A 16,315-nucleotide genomic window follows, 5' to 3' on the forward strand; every position below is an offset into this window, starting at 1 on the left:
CACACAGACACGGAGACCCAGAGCTTTCCGGCCAGAGTCTAGCCCACTGGTGAGCTCTGTGCCCCATGAGACCCTATCTAAAAACCAAAGTGTAGAGTGAAAACATCTGACAACTTTTGGCCTCCACATTCACTGGCACATATGTGTGCATGCACACTCAAAACACATTCATACATACACTGCATATATACACAAAAGACAAAGAAAAAAGTACAACTTCGTTAGGAAAACAATTATATTTCTTTAAAACTGTAGAAGTTAATGCGGTTAGGGAGATGGCCAAGCAGGTAAGAGTGCTTGCTTAAGAAGGCCTGAGTTTAGATCTCCACATGGCCACATGTACCAACTATCCCACCTCTAGTAGAATGGGGCAGAGACAGCAGGATCAATGAGGCTTGCAGGCCTGTAGCCTAGATCCAGGTTCAATGAGAGACCCTGTCTCAGGGGAACAAGACAGAGAGAGCTGGGGTTGAAGAAGGGGAGACAGAGAAAGCACGAGAAAGCATGTGAGCAGGAGACCCAATGTACTCCTCTAGCTTCTGTTTGTGTGCAGGAACACACACACACCTGTGTATATACCTCGTACATAATCTAATATTCTCTCTCTCATACACACACACCAACTTTTTACTGTGTGTCGGGGGGGGGGGGACGACATGTAGGTGCCATGGACACACTGTGTGGAAATGGGTTTACTCTTTCATCACATGGGTCAAGGCTTGGGGCAAGTGCTTTACCCACTGAACTACCTCAGTGGTCCATGAATAAAAGCATTTCAAAACAACTGTGGAAATTTATATTTTGGAGCTTTTATATCTATCTGTATCAATACATAAAATCTCACCAACCTCCTATAGATCATCTTTTGCTTAGCCCAACCATTTTGAAAGTATGGTTCTTGGTCCAACAGTGTTACTGTTACTTGGAAACGTACTACAAGTGTAATCTTGGTCTTGTTTCTTGTCTCTGAACTTATTTATCAGAAAATAAGGGGCTAAGACCCAGGGTTCCTGTGGTTCCTGTGCTCAATACAGGTCGATAAAACTCACTGACAGCCGGGCGATGGTGGCGCATGCCTTTAATCACAGCACTCGGGAGGAGGAGGCAGGTGGATCTCTGTGAGTTCGAGACCAGCCTGGTCTACAGAGCTAGTTCCAGGACAGGCTCCAAAGCCACAGAGAAACCCTGTCTAGAAAAACCAAAAAAAAAAAAAAAAAAAAAAAAAAAACCTCAAAATAAACTAACAACTGTTGAGTGTGGTGGTACATGCTGTAATCCTGCCATGTGGAGGAGAATTCAATTTGAGGCTGATTTTTGATGTGGGAGTGATTTCTTTCTAATCTGTTGCTTTCATTGGTTAATTAATAAAGAAACTGCCTTGGCCCATTTGATAGGCCAACCCTTAGGTAGGCGGAGTAGACAGAACAGAATGCTGGGAGAAAGAAGCCAAGTCAGTGAGTCGCCATGACTCTCTCACTCCAGACAGACGCAGGTTAAGATCTTCCCTGGTAAGCCACCTCGTGATGCTACACAGAATATTAGAAATGGGTCAGATCAATATGTAAGAGCTAGCCACTAAGAGGTTAAAACTAATGGGCTAAGCAGTGTTTAAAAGAATACAGTTTGTGTGTTGTTATTTCGGGGCATAAGCTAGCCAGGCGGCCAGGTGCTGGGTGGCAGGAACGCAGCCCGCAGCTCTACAGTTTCCGTAATTATTCTGGGTAAAGCTAACCGGGTCGTGGGACGCAGCCCTGGCGCTCCCCACTACTACAGAGTGGCGCCCGTAAGCTAGCTGGCGGCAGGAACACAGCCCGCAGCTCCCACAACAGATTTTGACTCAAAAAATGAAGTAAAATAACTTAGAAAAAATAATGTTTCAATTATTTCAGTGTGACTGTATTAAAGTACCCCCTTCCTTTCACAAATAACAGATTACAAAATTTATTTTTACATTTATCTACTTATTATGTTTGAGCACACATGCCACACTGCGTACAACTTTCCTAATCTGTGAGTCAGAGCTCTCCTTCTCCCATTTGGGCTCCAGAAAGTGAATTCAGGCCATTAAGCCTGGAGGCGAGAGCCCTTACCCATGAAGCCATCTTGCTGGCCCACAAACAACAAATTTACTAAATGATAACAGTCTCACCAAACGATGTTCTCCTCGTGTCTCACCTTAGCTTCAGAGCGACAACAGTAACCAGAATAAAAGAACGCTGTCTTCTCCCAAGAACACAAGAGATTACTAAGAAAATGATAGTGGGAAATTCTGTCCTTGTACCATAAATAAAACCAAGTTTTCTTAAGTATGTTTTCCACTGGTTATAAAATCATTCTGGAACACTGAAACTGGTTAATTAAAAAGAGTCCCTGTCATTTTAGTTCAAAGAGGTAGCTTCTTCCACCTGGAAAACAGATTGGGCAAACAGCTCCAGCAGATTTGGGGAGCCATGAAGGAAAAGGCACAATGTTTAGCAGCAAAACAAGGGCACCTCATTGCTCTAAAGGCCGAAGCCTTGGTGTGCTGGGTTGGCACGACACACCCAGAACAAAGAGGAGAAAAAATAAACTTAAAATGAAATCAATTTAACCGTTAAATGTCTTGACTATTGAAACACTTTTATTGTTAAAATAAAAAAGTAACTAGTGTGTGTGTGAGTGTGTGTGTGTGGAACAGATGGCAGGCCAGAACGGTTGACATGCAGAATGACTATACAGCACTTAATCCCGAAGACACTATTGCCTACCACATGAATGTTCTATCAGCATGGCTTTTTTGCCAGAAGAGATGGATCTCTAGACGCTCCCATGTGGCTTCAGCTGTGATTGATTCCTTACATGGCTGTCCAGGCACAGAATGTCAGCCTTCAGTGATGGAGCTCAGCCAAATCAAATATGCTATAAACTCCTACAGTAATATTTTCTACTTAAACACGAAACAGAATCCAACTTTAGATAGGAGAAGACCAAGAATGTGCTTTTTTTCATGCAAAGACCTAAGAATGCGCTTTATAAAAACTTGTATGGAGGGGCTAGAGATGGCTCAGAGGTTAAAAGCACTGGCTGCTCTTCCAGAGGTCCTGAGTTCAATTCCCAGCAGCCACATGGTGGCTCACAACCACCCATAATGAGATCTGGTGCCCTCTTCTGTCATACAAGCAGAACATTTCATACATAATAAATAAATAAATAAATAAATAAATAAATAAATAAATCTTAAAAACAAAAACAAAAAAAAACTGTATGGAGCTGGAGAGATGCCCAGGGGCTAAGAGCACTGGTTGCTGCCAGGCAATGGTGGTGCACGCCTTTAATCCCAGTACTTGGGAGGCAGAGGCAGGTGGATCTCAGAGAGTTGGAGGCCAGCCTGGTCTACACAGCAGTTCTAGGACAGCCAGGACTGCTGCTCTTGCAGAGGACCAAGGTTCAAGTCCCAGTACTCACATGAAAGCTCACAACCATCTGTAACTCCAGTTCTGGGGGAATCTATGCCCATTTTGACCTCCATGGGTAGCACGCACACAGGTAGTAGACATACATACACAAAGGTAAAATGCTTACACACATAAAATAAATCTAAATAAAAACAAAAGCTTATATCATAACTGCCTTAAATTACTGACTCAATTAATAGCAATATTTTTATATTATTTATCAATATAGAGATATGTCCTGGAAATATTACTTGAAAGTTGAAAATGGTCGTGGGCGTTGGCGGTGCAGGCCTCTAATTTCAGGACAGCCAAAACTGTTTCAGAGAAATCTTGTCTTGAAAAACAAAAAAACAACCGCACGCACGCACGCACACACACACACACACACACACACACACACACACAGAGTCAATTCTGGAGGTCAGAAGAAGACAGAAGGTAGAAAAGTATTGTTTCAAAGTTTGTCAGCATTACTTCCTCTATTTGCTTGTGCTAAATCTAATTTACTCAATTTCATGTTTCCATCGAGTAATTAATAATCTCTGTCCCCCTTCCCTTTCATAGTCAAATAAACCTCTTGAAAACAAAACACCAAAAAACCAAAATGGCACATATCAGTCTCTTACCCACCACTGTCTCCAGAGACTGATACACGGGAGTGAGCAAATGAGCAAATGAACGGACACACTAGAACCCTGACTCTGGTCTGTGTCACACCCGGGATAGATCCTAAGCCATGTCCTAAGCAACTTGAGCTGACAGGAAACAAAGTGACAAATTTTGGAGCAGAAGCTGGCAATTCGATAAACTTAAATGATAGCTATAAATGTACACTATGCTATCATCCCAGTATTTCAGGGCAGGACTCAAATCCTTAGTCCTGACACCACAAAGAAGCTAAAATTCCGTATGTTCTCACCAAGTTCCCTTTCAGTCTGTTTTAAAAACTTGGGACTGATTTCTTTATTTGAGGCACACTTTTTAACATTAGCCACACACTCCGCAATGCCCCAAAAATTGTGGAAACATTTCCTGACCAAAATTCTACCATGGAGTTCAGTCTAATAGTATTAAGGCAAATTAACAAGGTCATTATAGAATTATGATGGAGAGGTGACTGCCAAGGGGGAGTCAGAATGTCTTACTAGAGCGGTAAGACTGAGATGAACATTTAAGACCGAAGATCTAAGATACCTTGTGAAAGAAAAGGACAGAGTAGGGCAAGATCTGCAAGAACTCTCAAATAGGAGAGAAACTGAACAAAAAGTCTAGTGTGATCATGGTTTAATAAGGACGAGGGTATTAGAAATCTGGATTTTATTCTAACCATCATTGATGTTCTTGAGAAGAAATGCTATGCAAGGCTTCCAAAGCAATTCCAGGAACTAGAAGAATGGACTTAGAAAAAGTATTGGTGGAAAAACAAAAGTTTGAGGCTAGTATAATAATGTAGGAAGAGATGAAGGTGGCCTGGACCACATCCCAAGTGAGATGGCTGTTTCTGGTCTGTCTACTCCAACAGCAGATAATTAAGCACCCAGAGATCAATGAAGCCAACACTCTGAGGACAACATCTACTGACAACCGGGGGAATGGTTGGACCTAAGCCTATATTTACAAATGGCAAGAAATCTAGAGTTTACCTCCAGAGCTAATTGGAAAAAAAATGCTTCCTTTGATGGGAAATGAAATTCATCTGTAATCACCTGTATCCTTCAGGACAAAAGTCTATCACATGTACAGGCAACACTTCTCCATGTGTTTGAAAATAACCATCACAGGGTGTAGTGGCGCACACCTTTAATCCTAGCACTTGGGAGGCAGCGGCAGGGGGATCTCTGTGAGTGTGAGTACAACCTGGTCTACATAGTGAGTTCCAGGACAGCCAAAACTACACAGTGAGACCTTGTCTGAAAAAACAAACAACAAAGAAGGAGGAGAGAACTGTTACGATTCCTAGCATCTCTACCAATTTCCTTACTCAATCCTCAAAAAGATGGTCTCAAGCTCCTCACCAAACAGATCACTGTCGATGGATAGATAACCTGTTTGTTCAAAATAAATACATATAGAGCAAAGTGTACAGAATAAAAAGGACAACCACGCAAGGGTGTGTAAGCAGCCAAGGTTGAAAAAGCACCAAGGCTGGGGACAGCTATATGCAAATCAGTCTGCAATGCGTGAGGCGCGGTGGGCTTGAAAATCTCCATTTAGAAGTTAATCTCTACACCCTCCCATTACAATCCAATCAACACTACAAGGACCTACGTGTAAAACTATACAAGTGGGTTCGAGACCAGCCTGGTCTACAAGAGCTAGTTCCAGGACAGGTTCCAAAACCACAGAGAAACCCTGTCTCGAAAAACCAAAAAAAAAAAAAAAACAAAAAAAAAAACTATACAAGTGGCCGGGGAGTGGTGGCGCTCGCTTTTAATGCCAACACGCAGATCTCTGTGAGTTCGTGGCCAGCCAGGTCTACAAGAGCTAATTACAGGACAGCTAGGGTTGTTACACAGAAAAACCCTGTCTCGAAAAACCAAAAAGAAAAAAAGAAAGAGAAAAGTAAAAAGAAAAGAAAAAGAAAAGAAAGGAAGAAAGGAGAGAGAAAGAGAAAGAAAGAAAACTAGTATATTGGAATCGCTCTGAGAGAGAGAGAGAGAGAGAGAGAGAGAGAGAGAGAGAGAGAGAGAGAGAGAGAGAGAGAGAGAGAGAGAGAGAGAAACGAGAACTATAGTGTATTGGAATCGCTCTGTAGCCCCGAGTCCCGAGCACCTAAACACACAGAGTTAAGGTGGCTCTCCATTCAAATTTGCTTTTACCGAATGAGGTTCTTAAGTGAATACGGTGGCCCCCAAACCCAGTCACCTCAATCTAAATTCGGACTTCCAGGAGAAGGTATCTTAGCCCGAGCCAGAAGCACTTAGTGTAGCAGTTAGGGTGCCAGACCGGGAGCTGCTTTACGATGCTTACAATGGTATCGGGGCCCACCCCACCCGAAACACCTGAGGGGAAGGACTTGGGGGTGGGGGTCACTTGTCCAAGAAGCGGACAGAGAGAAGAAAGGAACTCTCCCTGAGGTCCAGCGACCGCCTAGGAGCCCGGTCCAGTCCCGGCACGGGGGTGTGGCTGGAGCGGGATGCCCAGGTGGCCACCTGGTCCGATTCCTCCAAAGCCAAGGGGCCTGCAGTGGCCTGGCCAGCCTCCAAGCCCCTGTGCCCAGGGTGGGCCTCGGGCAGAGGGGCCGCGCAGGCCGGCGCTCGACCCGGAGGTGCCCAGTCACTCGCCCTGACTCAGCTAAACGCCGGCGCGGTGGCGGCTCCTCCCTGGGGCGCCTGCTGCCGGCCGCACTCACCGGCTGAAGTGATCATGGCTGCGCCCTGCACTCGCCCTTCCTCTAGTCCACAGTCCTGGCCAAGCCCTGGATCTGTCAGCTCAGGGCCCGCTCGCTCCGCCGCGGCTCCAGGTTCCCGGGTGCGCTGCTCACTCAGTCCCCTCCACAGGCCGCCGGCTCGCTTCTAGTCGAGGACCCCGCCCTCCCTAGGGCTGCCCGCACCTCCGCCTGAGACTTGGCGCAAATTCGCCTCCGCGCCTGTGTCTTTTGGGCAGCTGCCCCCACTCGAAACCATGCAATACGGCAAAAACCATGCCGTTGCTTTTTTTTATAACTCTCCGCGAGGTCATCAGAGCTCTGACAGGCTGGGAAGGAACATTGATCAGCACCTGTCATCAGGCTTCAAAATAGACACCCTTGCAAAAAAAGAGGCCCATTCATCACCCGCCATTGCTAGAAGAAAGGGTTTAGGGAAGGTCTAAACAATGCTCGCAGCGCCACCTATGGCCCTGGAGGTCTCACTGCGGCAATGCCAGCCCACTCAAGACGGTAGGGAGTGTAGCAAAGTATGTTCTTAGAAAGGTGGCTGAGGCAGAAGGATCTTGAATTCTCGGCCAGGCTGGGCTATATAAAGAGCTGCTGTCTAAGCGGGGAAAGGGGGTGGTGGGTACGACCGGAGAAACGACTGGGTCGGCTCAGTGCCTGCCACGAAAGCACAAGCTCCTGAGGTTGAATTTGGATTCCCTGGGGCGGGTGGAGTCTCTGTGCTGGAGGAGGTGGAGACAGGCGCCTCTCTGGGGCCTGCCCGACTTGGTGAGCTCCACGTTCAGTAAGAGACCCTGTTTCACGAAATGACGTGGCTTGGTGTGGTGACTCACACCTTAATCTCACAGCACTCGGGAGGCAAAGGCGGGTGACTCTGTGGGTTCGAGGTCAGTACCGACTACTTGAGAGAGTTCCAGAACAACCAGAGTTCCACAGTGAGACCCTGTCGCAGGGCAAACAAACAACAAACAAACCAAAAAGGAGTACAAGCATTTGAGGAAGACACCCAGTGACAACCTCTAGCCTACTTGCACAAAAACACATACTTGGCACAAATATACCTCCACGCCGGTGTCTTTTGTGCAGCCACCACCTCCGGAGGATCCCCCTCCTCCCCCAAATATGAACACACATACAAAAATAGAGTTCCCAAGAGTTAAACGTGGTGGTACATGCCTTAGGAGGGACAGTGGCAGACAGATCTTTGTGAGTTCCAGGCCAGCCTGATCTACATTGTGAATTCCAGTCAAGTAGGGGTTACAGAGAGAGACCGCGTCAAAAAGGGCGGGGCTGCGGGTGGTTTGGAGAGCCGCCTTTAGTGATTAAGCTTCCAGTGGACCCAAGTGCAGTTCCCAGCACATACATTAAGCAGGTCATAATTGCTTGTGACTCCAGCTCCAGAAGATTTGATGATCTCTTCTGGCCTCCACAAGGACCTGCACACATATACACACAAATAAATAAATCCTTAAAATATATCTAAAAAAATAGACTTTCTAGTAAAAAAAGTTTGCCTCCAAAATACAAAATTCTCATAGGACTTTATTATGATAATGAATTAATAATTAATCAGTCTATTATAGATAAACAATGAGAATTTAGGGGAATGGTCTTATATAATAGGCTGTCCTAAAACATATTATGTAGCTAAGGATGACCTTGAACTTATGACCCTCCTGCCTCCAGTTGGGGAATGCAGAGATTACACATCTAGTATAAACAGTACTGCTGCTGGAACCCAGGGCCTCCCACATACTACATAAGAACTTTGCCAATTGAGCTACATCCGTAACCCCACGAAGACCTTTAAAACTGCACTTTTTGAGCAGCTAATACTGTCTATTCACGTGTTTCAAAGAGCAGAGGTTGGCTGGGTGACGCAGCACACACCTTTAACCCCAGGCATTCAGAAGGCAGAGGCAGGGGGTTTTCTGTAAGTTCAAGGCCAACCTGGTCTATTGTGAGTTCCAGGACAGCCAGTGCTCTGTCAAAAGACCCTGTTTCAGAAAACAAAACAAAAATCAGAAATATGTGACAATATATAGGAAAAAGTATGTCTAGAGAAGGAACGATGTCATATTCGTTCTTCCTATCTAGCCGGTGCTCCCTCCTCCTCCTAGCAACAGGTTCCTCGTGTTTCTTCATAATTGTGAAGTAACATGGGGGCTGGAGAGATGGCTCAGAGGTTAAGAGCACTGACTGCTCTTCCAGAGGTCCTGAGTTCAATTCCCAGCAACCACATGGTGGCTCACAGCCATCTAGAATGAGATCTGGTGCCCTCTTCTGGCATGTTGTATACATAATAAATAAATAAATAAATAAATAAATAAATAAATAAATCTAAAAAAGAATTGTGAAGTAACGGCTGTGGCTTTCACTTACTCTCTTTTGTTTTGTGTGTGTGTGTGTGTGTGTGTGTGTGTCCCTGCACCATATGTGTGCCTACTGCTCTCGGAGGCCAAGAGCGAGCAGCAGATTGACTTTGGTAGTTGATGCTGGGAAAATCTTGACAAAAGTTAGTGGTAAACCTAACAACAACATGTCTGTGGGGGGAGTTGCTGGGGACCAAACCGGTCTTGCTTTACCTTTTAGTCTTATCCCTGGCAAACAGTACTGTTGAAGCCACTGGCTTTGCAACACCAATCTTCTCTTTGGATAGCAGTGACTGAAGCCTATTTCTATGGCCTTCTCAAAACAATCTAATATAGTGGGACAAATCAATGCTTTGCGGTTGCCAGCAGATTAAATGATTGGTAACACACTTGAGTGTACGCATGAACTTGTAATAATTTGGTATTCTGAAGCCATGCTTGCCAAGAAACGAACTCCTTTGAAGGGCCAGTGACTCAGATCAAAAGGCACTGACCAAACAGGTGTGCATAAGAGATAAGCAGATTGAACGTTTGGCGTGCAATTCTACAGAGGTACTCCCACAGAACGACACTGTGAGTTCCCAAGCCCCTAGAGAGGTCACAGGCAACTGCCAACAGGTCACACAAAAGAGTGAATTCAAGAACCAGCCTGCCTCCACCTTATAAAAGCCATCTTATAGTAAAGACCAACTAGGTTCATTCCTGTTTGTGATTAAATCTCTGTGCCTCAAGGATTGGGCTATGCCCTACCTGTAACCTTAACTACAAATGGTTCTGTATTGCCTGTTCTAGGAATGACAATTGTGACTGTGTTTCAAAAAGTTATTTATAACCAACTGGCAACCCTACCTTTGTTTCAAAAGATTATATGACCACCTTGAATGCCCACCTTGCAATCATGCCTTTGTTTCAGGGGGGATTGAATGTTTATGTTCTGCCCCTGTAACTCTATTTTGCCCACCGAATTTCCCATTCGGAAACCCCCTACCCCTGAGCTATGTCTTCTTCACATCCAAGGGTGTCCTCTTAAACCCCGCCTGGGGGGAGGGGGACCCAAGTACTTGAATTTAAAAACTTGCTTTAATTAATTGCTTACTTTAATTAATTTGGCCATGGTGGTTTGGGTCGTTGATCTTTCTCCTTCCATCTTTCAGAAGAACGGAAGTAGACTCTGTTAAGAAAATACTAGCTCAAGGGCCACTTATATAGTTCAGTGGTTGAGCCCTTGAGGTAACACGCATGAGGCCCCAACTTAAGTCCCTAGTACTTCAGAGAAAATCAGAGCTTGGGTGCTAGGAATACAGATTAGTGGCAAAGTTCTTTTTTACTATGCTCAAGGTCCTACGAAGGTTAAGGCCACAGGGAGGACGAGAATACTAGGTTCGGTTGTAACAGCGATAGTATCAAAGGCTAGGGAGTAGAGGGGCCTGTGTACGGACGCGGCTTCTATGGAGTTTATAGCAATGCCATTCAAGAGTGCAGGCTTCCATTGTGAAGTCGATGCTTTCCCCGAGAAAGTCAGAAATGACAATTTCATGTGCGAGCGTAACTTTTTTTTTTTTTTTTAGCTACTTAGTTTTAGTCAGTGTTAAGTCTAAAAGAAAAGGGATCAATGGCATACCAAAGCGAATGCAGGCTTCCAATCCTGATGGCTCAGGGCAGAAAATTGGCAGGTCTTACAGCGCCCTCTGGTGGTCTCAAGGCCCCTTGCTGGTAGCGTGGCCCAGGTCTCCAGCCCTGGCGTCAATCCCGGAGAGTGCTGGGCAGGAACCACAGACCTGGCGCCCTCCCCAGCAGTAGAGTGGTGTAGTGGCTGAGCGTCGTTTGAGTCCTGTGGCTCCTGGTCTCTACTGCCAAATGGCGACCGACCACCGCAGATCTCAAGGCAACTCAGCCGTCCGGCTGGGACTGTTTCATTGACGACCAGTGCCACGTGTTTTTAGAGATAAAGTTTTTATTAGAGGGAGGAGAAATGTGACCCTCAGCTGATAACACGAATCCCTCCCTCCGTGTGGATGCCAAACGCCTGTCCACGGCTGAAATTGGTGTGGGTAGACTGAGGCACCGAATGATCACTGAAGGTGAGGGTGAGGGGAGGGAGAGGCACAGGGAAATGTCCAGATGGGATGGTTACGAGCGTCCACTCTCTGGTCCTTTCTCTCTCTTTCTGAAATGGCCAGCCTCCTCCCAGGAATTAGGGGTTAGGAATCACCTTGAACCCTTCTGAAAGTCTTTTTTTAAAAAAATAGTTATTATTTATTTATTTTTTATGTCTGCCTGCAGGCCAGAAGAGGGCTCCAGATCTCATCATGAGTGGTTGTGAGCCACCATGTGGTTACTGGGAATTGAGCTCATGGAAAAACAGCCACTGCTCTTAACCCCTGAGCCGTCTCGCCAGCCCCCCCCGCCCCTCCCCCCAGTAAGTCTTTAGTGTCTTCCTGGTTCTCAGTGCTGTTCACACCTGGAACTACAAAACAGTTGCCTTGCATTTTTACGGGTTTATTTTTGTTTTTTTGAGACAGGGTTTCTCTGTAATTTTGGAGCCTGTCCTAGAACTAGTTCTTGTAGACCAGGCTGTCCTCGAACTCACAGAGATCCGCTTGCCTCTGCCTCCTGAGTTAGAGTTCTGGGATTAAAGGCGTGTACCACCACCCAGCTACATTGCATTTTTGTTTGATTTTTCAAGATTGAAGCCAGGACCTTGTGCTTGTGAGGCACACGCCGTGAGGGAACAAAACCATAGATTGCATTTAATTTTAATCATTTAACATTAAATTTTTATTTTGAAGTAGAAAATTTATTGATTTAATGTAATCAACTGGTATGTCAAATGAAGTTCCATTCATTGCATTTTTTCCCAATTGAACAAATACTCAACTTGTTTACTGGAAAGCTTCATAGATGGAACAGTTTGAGGTGTGAATATTCTTATGACTAAATGTAATGGACTCTAAATAGAAATCAAGTGTTTTCAGTGCCAAGGTGTGCATGTGAAATCAGAGGCTAACTTACAGGAGTCAGATCTCTCTCTCGGGAAATAAATGCATATGTTAAATAGTTATTTTAATTCAGGGTTGAGTGTTTAGTCTGTATGCATGTATGTATGTATGTGTACCACATACACGTCTGGTGCCAGAAGAGGTGATAATCGGATTCCCTGAAACTGGAGTTATGGATGGTTGTGAATCATCATCATGTGTGTGCTGGGATTTGAACCGGGATCGTCTATGAGAGTAACAAGTGCTCTTAACTGCTCAGCCATCTCTCTAGCCCCGGGTTCTCTCTTTCTTCCATATAGGTCACTGGGATCCACCTCAGGCACAAACGCTTGGCAGTGGTCAGTTTTACATGCTAAGCCATTTTGCTGGCCATGAATTAAGTGCTAAAGTTCTCACAGGGTTCAGTGGTTTGGCAAAACAGGATGGAAAATGTCGTGGGGGCTCACACTCGTAACGCCAGTACTTGGAAGGCGGAGGCAGGAGCATCATGAATGCAAGACCAGCCTGAGCTACACAGCCAAGTTCAAGGCTATTGGGCTAAGTAGTGAGAGTTTGCTTTTAAACATGTAAAATGCTTTATTATTCATTTCCAACTGAAAGAGAATTTTGCTCTTAGTAAAGTTTATATGGGATGTGGGTGTAGTTCAGTTAGTAGTGTGCTTGCCTAAAATCAGGTGTGGGGCTACGGAGACGGTTCAGTGGGTAAGAGAGCTTGCTGCCCAAGCAAGATGACCTGAGGTCGTATCCCTAGCACCCACATAAAAATCCAAGCATGGTCCCAGCACTCGGGAGGCAGAGGCAGGCTGATCTCTGTGAGTTCTAGAAGAGCTAGTTCCAGGACAGGAACCAAAAGCTACGGAGAAACCCTGTCTCGAAAAAAAAAAAATCCAAGATGGCCCCACGTACATGGGGTTTGCTGGCCACCACCCTAGGGAAAAACTAGTGAGTTCCAGGTTCAATGAAACACCCTGTCTTAAGGGAATGAGATGGAAAATGGTAAAGAAAGGGTATACCCACGTCGTCCTCTGGCCTCTGTGAATGTGTGTGTGCGTGCACGCACACCCACACGATACCAGGTATAGTGCCACACATATAATCCCAACACTAGGGCGGTAGAAGTAGGAGGAGCAGTTCATTCAAGGTCATCCTCAAGTACAAGCTGAAGGACAGCCTGGGATACAGGAGACCCTGTATTTAAGAAAACAAAGGTTGGGCCAGGTAGTGGTGGCATATGCCTTTATTTCTGGTATGGGAGGCAAAGGCAAGTGGATCTCTGTGAGTTCGAGGCCAGCCTGGTCTACAAGAGCTAGTTCCAGGACAGCTAGGGCTATTACACTGAGAAACCCTGTCTCAAGAAAACCGAAAAGAAAAGAATAAAAAAGAAAAAAAAAAAGAAAATGAAGGTTGGAAAGATAGTTCATCAGCTAAGAACACTTACTTGCAGGAGAGCTGGGTTCAGTTCTCAGCACCCACACAGCAACTTAAAACCGTCGGTAACTCTAGTCCCTAGGGATTCAATGCCTCTTCTGACCTCCACGGGCTTCTGCACACACATCATGCATTTACATACACTCAGGCACACACACACACACACACACACACACACACACACACACATACATACACATAAGACTTAATAAATGTGTTTTTAAAGTATATTCAGCTGGGCGTGGTGACTTTTGCCTTTAATCCCAGTACTTAGGAGGCAGAGGCAGGTGACTCACTCTCCATGAGTTTGAAGACAGCCTGGTTTAAATGGTGAGTTCTAGGCCAGAAAGAGCTCTACCTAGTGAGACTCTGTAAAAAAGAAGAAGTAGAAGAAGATAAAGGAGGAGGAGGAGGAGGAGGAGGAGGAGGAGGAGGAGAAGAAGAAGAAGAAGAAGAAGAAGAAGAAGAAGAAGAAGAAGAAGAAGAAGAAGAAGAAGAAGAAGAAACAAAGATTGCTCATGATTAAAATTAACGTTACCTGTTTCTTTGCTCTTTTCCCCAAGGAGGCTCCTAGAAAATGGGAAGTTTCACTTGCGCCTTGCCATAGATTCCTCTTAAGCTCTCTAGTTCAAGTGTGGCCCTTCAGGGCCTTGCCTACTTTCTGGAGCTGTTCCTGTTGCCTGGCTCTGGGTAGGCTGAAGGGGAGGCACCCTCTTGTTGGGACCAAGGAGTTGAGAGTAGCTGTCCCCCACATCTATGGGTTCTGGAGCAGGCAGCCCACAGGGACTTGCAGGTCAGAGTGAAGTTAGCCTGCAATAAGAGCAATGATGCAAACCACCCTCAGCATGAAGACCTCCTACACTGGTGATAAAAAGAAGAACTTGGGGCTAAGAGACTGTGGTAGTTTGATATAACTGGCCCCCACAGTCTCATAGGGAGTGGCACTATTAGGAGGTGTGACTTTGTTGGAGTGGGTATGGCTTTGTTGGAGGAAGTGTGTCACTGTGGGGGTGGGCTTTAGGGTTTCCTATGCTCAGGATACCACCCAGTGTCTTAGTCTTCTTCCTGTGGCTTGAGAGATGTAGCACTCTCTGCTCTAGCACATCTGACTGCACGGGGCCATGTTCCCCATCATGATGAGAATGACTGAACCTCTGAAACTGGAATCAAGCCACCCGAGTTAAATGTTTTCTTTATAAGAGTTGCTGTTGGCACAGTGTCTCTTCACGGCAATAAAAATCCTAACGAAGACAGAGACAGACCCAGTTTTTATAACTAGATCTCAAAACCAGGGCTTGGTCACAAGGACTAAGCAGGGTGTTCTAAGCCCTGCTAAGCATTTTGGGTAGGAGTCATGGCTGGAGATCCCAGGGAAGAAGGTAGATAGGGTTCTCAGCCTTACCAAAGCCACAGGCCACCTGGATGTGACCCCCAACACACCCTGTTCTCCCCTTCCAGTCTCACCCATTTACTTCCCGTGATTCTGTCCGACAGGCAGCCATGCTCTTCTCCCAGGTGGCAGCCATGAGTGTGAGGCTGAAGACTTGGGTTCAAAGTTGAAGGCAGATAGGATGTGCATACATTCCTGGTGGTCCCGTACCTCCAACTTCCCCTTGCTCCAACACCAACGTTATGCAAGTGACTGGCTGTCCTGGCTAAATTCCACCTCTGTCCCAATGCTTGATCCACTAACACAAAAAATCAGGTCAGAGTGCTGGCGCAGCCCTCAATAAAGACAACTTCCTCCCCTCACAGGGCAGGCTCTGTGTACCATGCAAACAGGACAAAGTCCAGGCAACCTGGCCCTGTGAAGCAAGCCCTACCTTGTAACTGGCTTTGTGTTTTTGGCTTTTGGTTTTTGAGACAGGGTTTCTCTGTGTAGTCCTGGCTGTCCTGGAACTCACAGATCCACCTGCCTCTGCCTCCCGAGTGCTGGGATTAAAGATGTGCACCACCACTGGCCAGCCATCATTGGCATTTTAAAGCACAGATTGCCTTTGCTTCTTCAGTGGTCAGTGGCCGTTACCGTCTGGCTGAAGTTTGGTCCTTGCTTCTTGCAGAAAAAGAGGAGCTCACTGATATTGCAGGCCCAGGACAACCACATTTGGTTCCTGTAGACGCTCTCCTGAAGATTTGCTTTGACAAGTCTGGAACTCTTTGGAGGCAAGCACTTGAACAGGAGAGAAACCATGACACAAATCTCACAAAGATTTGCCTGAAAGCCAGCGAAGGTCTGGGTTAGCTCTGCTTAAACACACACATACGCATACACATCCACACCCTCTATTGTATGTCAAAGCCATGCTGTCTTTCAATTAAAAAGAGAATCTCCTTTTAAATATTTGTTTCTGGGGCTGTAAGATGGTTCAGTGGGCAAAGTATTTTGCTGCCAAACCATATGACCTAAGTTGATCCCCTAGGTCCACATGGTGGATGAAGAAACTGACTCCCACAAGTCATCCTGACCTCCATACATGTGCTGTGGTATGTATGCGCCACCATAAGTAAAAAGTAAAAATAAATAAACAAATAAATCTATTTAATACTGGCTTCCACTCCCCCAGATATTTTCCAGTTCCAGACACGGGTTGTGAAGAAATCACCAGGGCCTGGAGGACTTTTAGGGGTATTTCATTTGTTCAGACTCCCTCCTCCCCAGACCCCCGTGAAGATAGTGTTAGAGAAGAAAAGGAAGACTCATTCTGC

At 45.7% G+C, this 16,315-nt stretch overlaps 1 protein-coding gene across 1 annotated transcript in view; it reads right to left on the reverse strand.

Annotated features, from left to right (window-relative positions):
• The window catches only part of Psmd1 (proteasome 26S subunit, non-ATPase 1), an 80,389-nt gene extending 73,437 nt beyond the window's left edge, over nt 1-6,952 (reverse strand). The window contains exon 1 of the mRNA XM_057762508.1: nt 6,787-6,952. Coding sequence (XP_057618491.1) covers nt 6,787-6,802 — 16 coding nt within the window. The 5' untranslated portion in view covers nt 6,803-6,952. The remainder of the gene's footprint in view (nt 1-6,786) is intronic.
• Nucleotides 6,953-16,315: the final 9,363 nt, after the last annotated feature.

Source organism: Chionomys nivalis, chromosome 2 (assembly GCF_950005125.1).
Source record: "Chionomys nivalis chromosome 2, mChiNiv1.1, whole genome shotgun sequence".
NCBI classification, from domain to species: Eukaryota; Metazoa; Chordata; class Mammalia; order Rodentia; family Cricetidae; genus Chionomys; species Chionomys nivalis.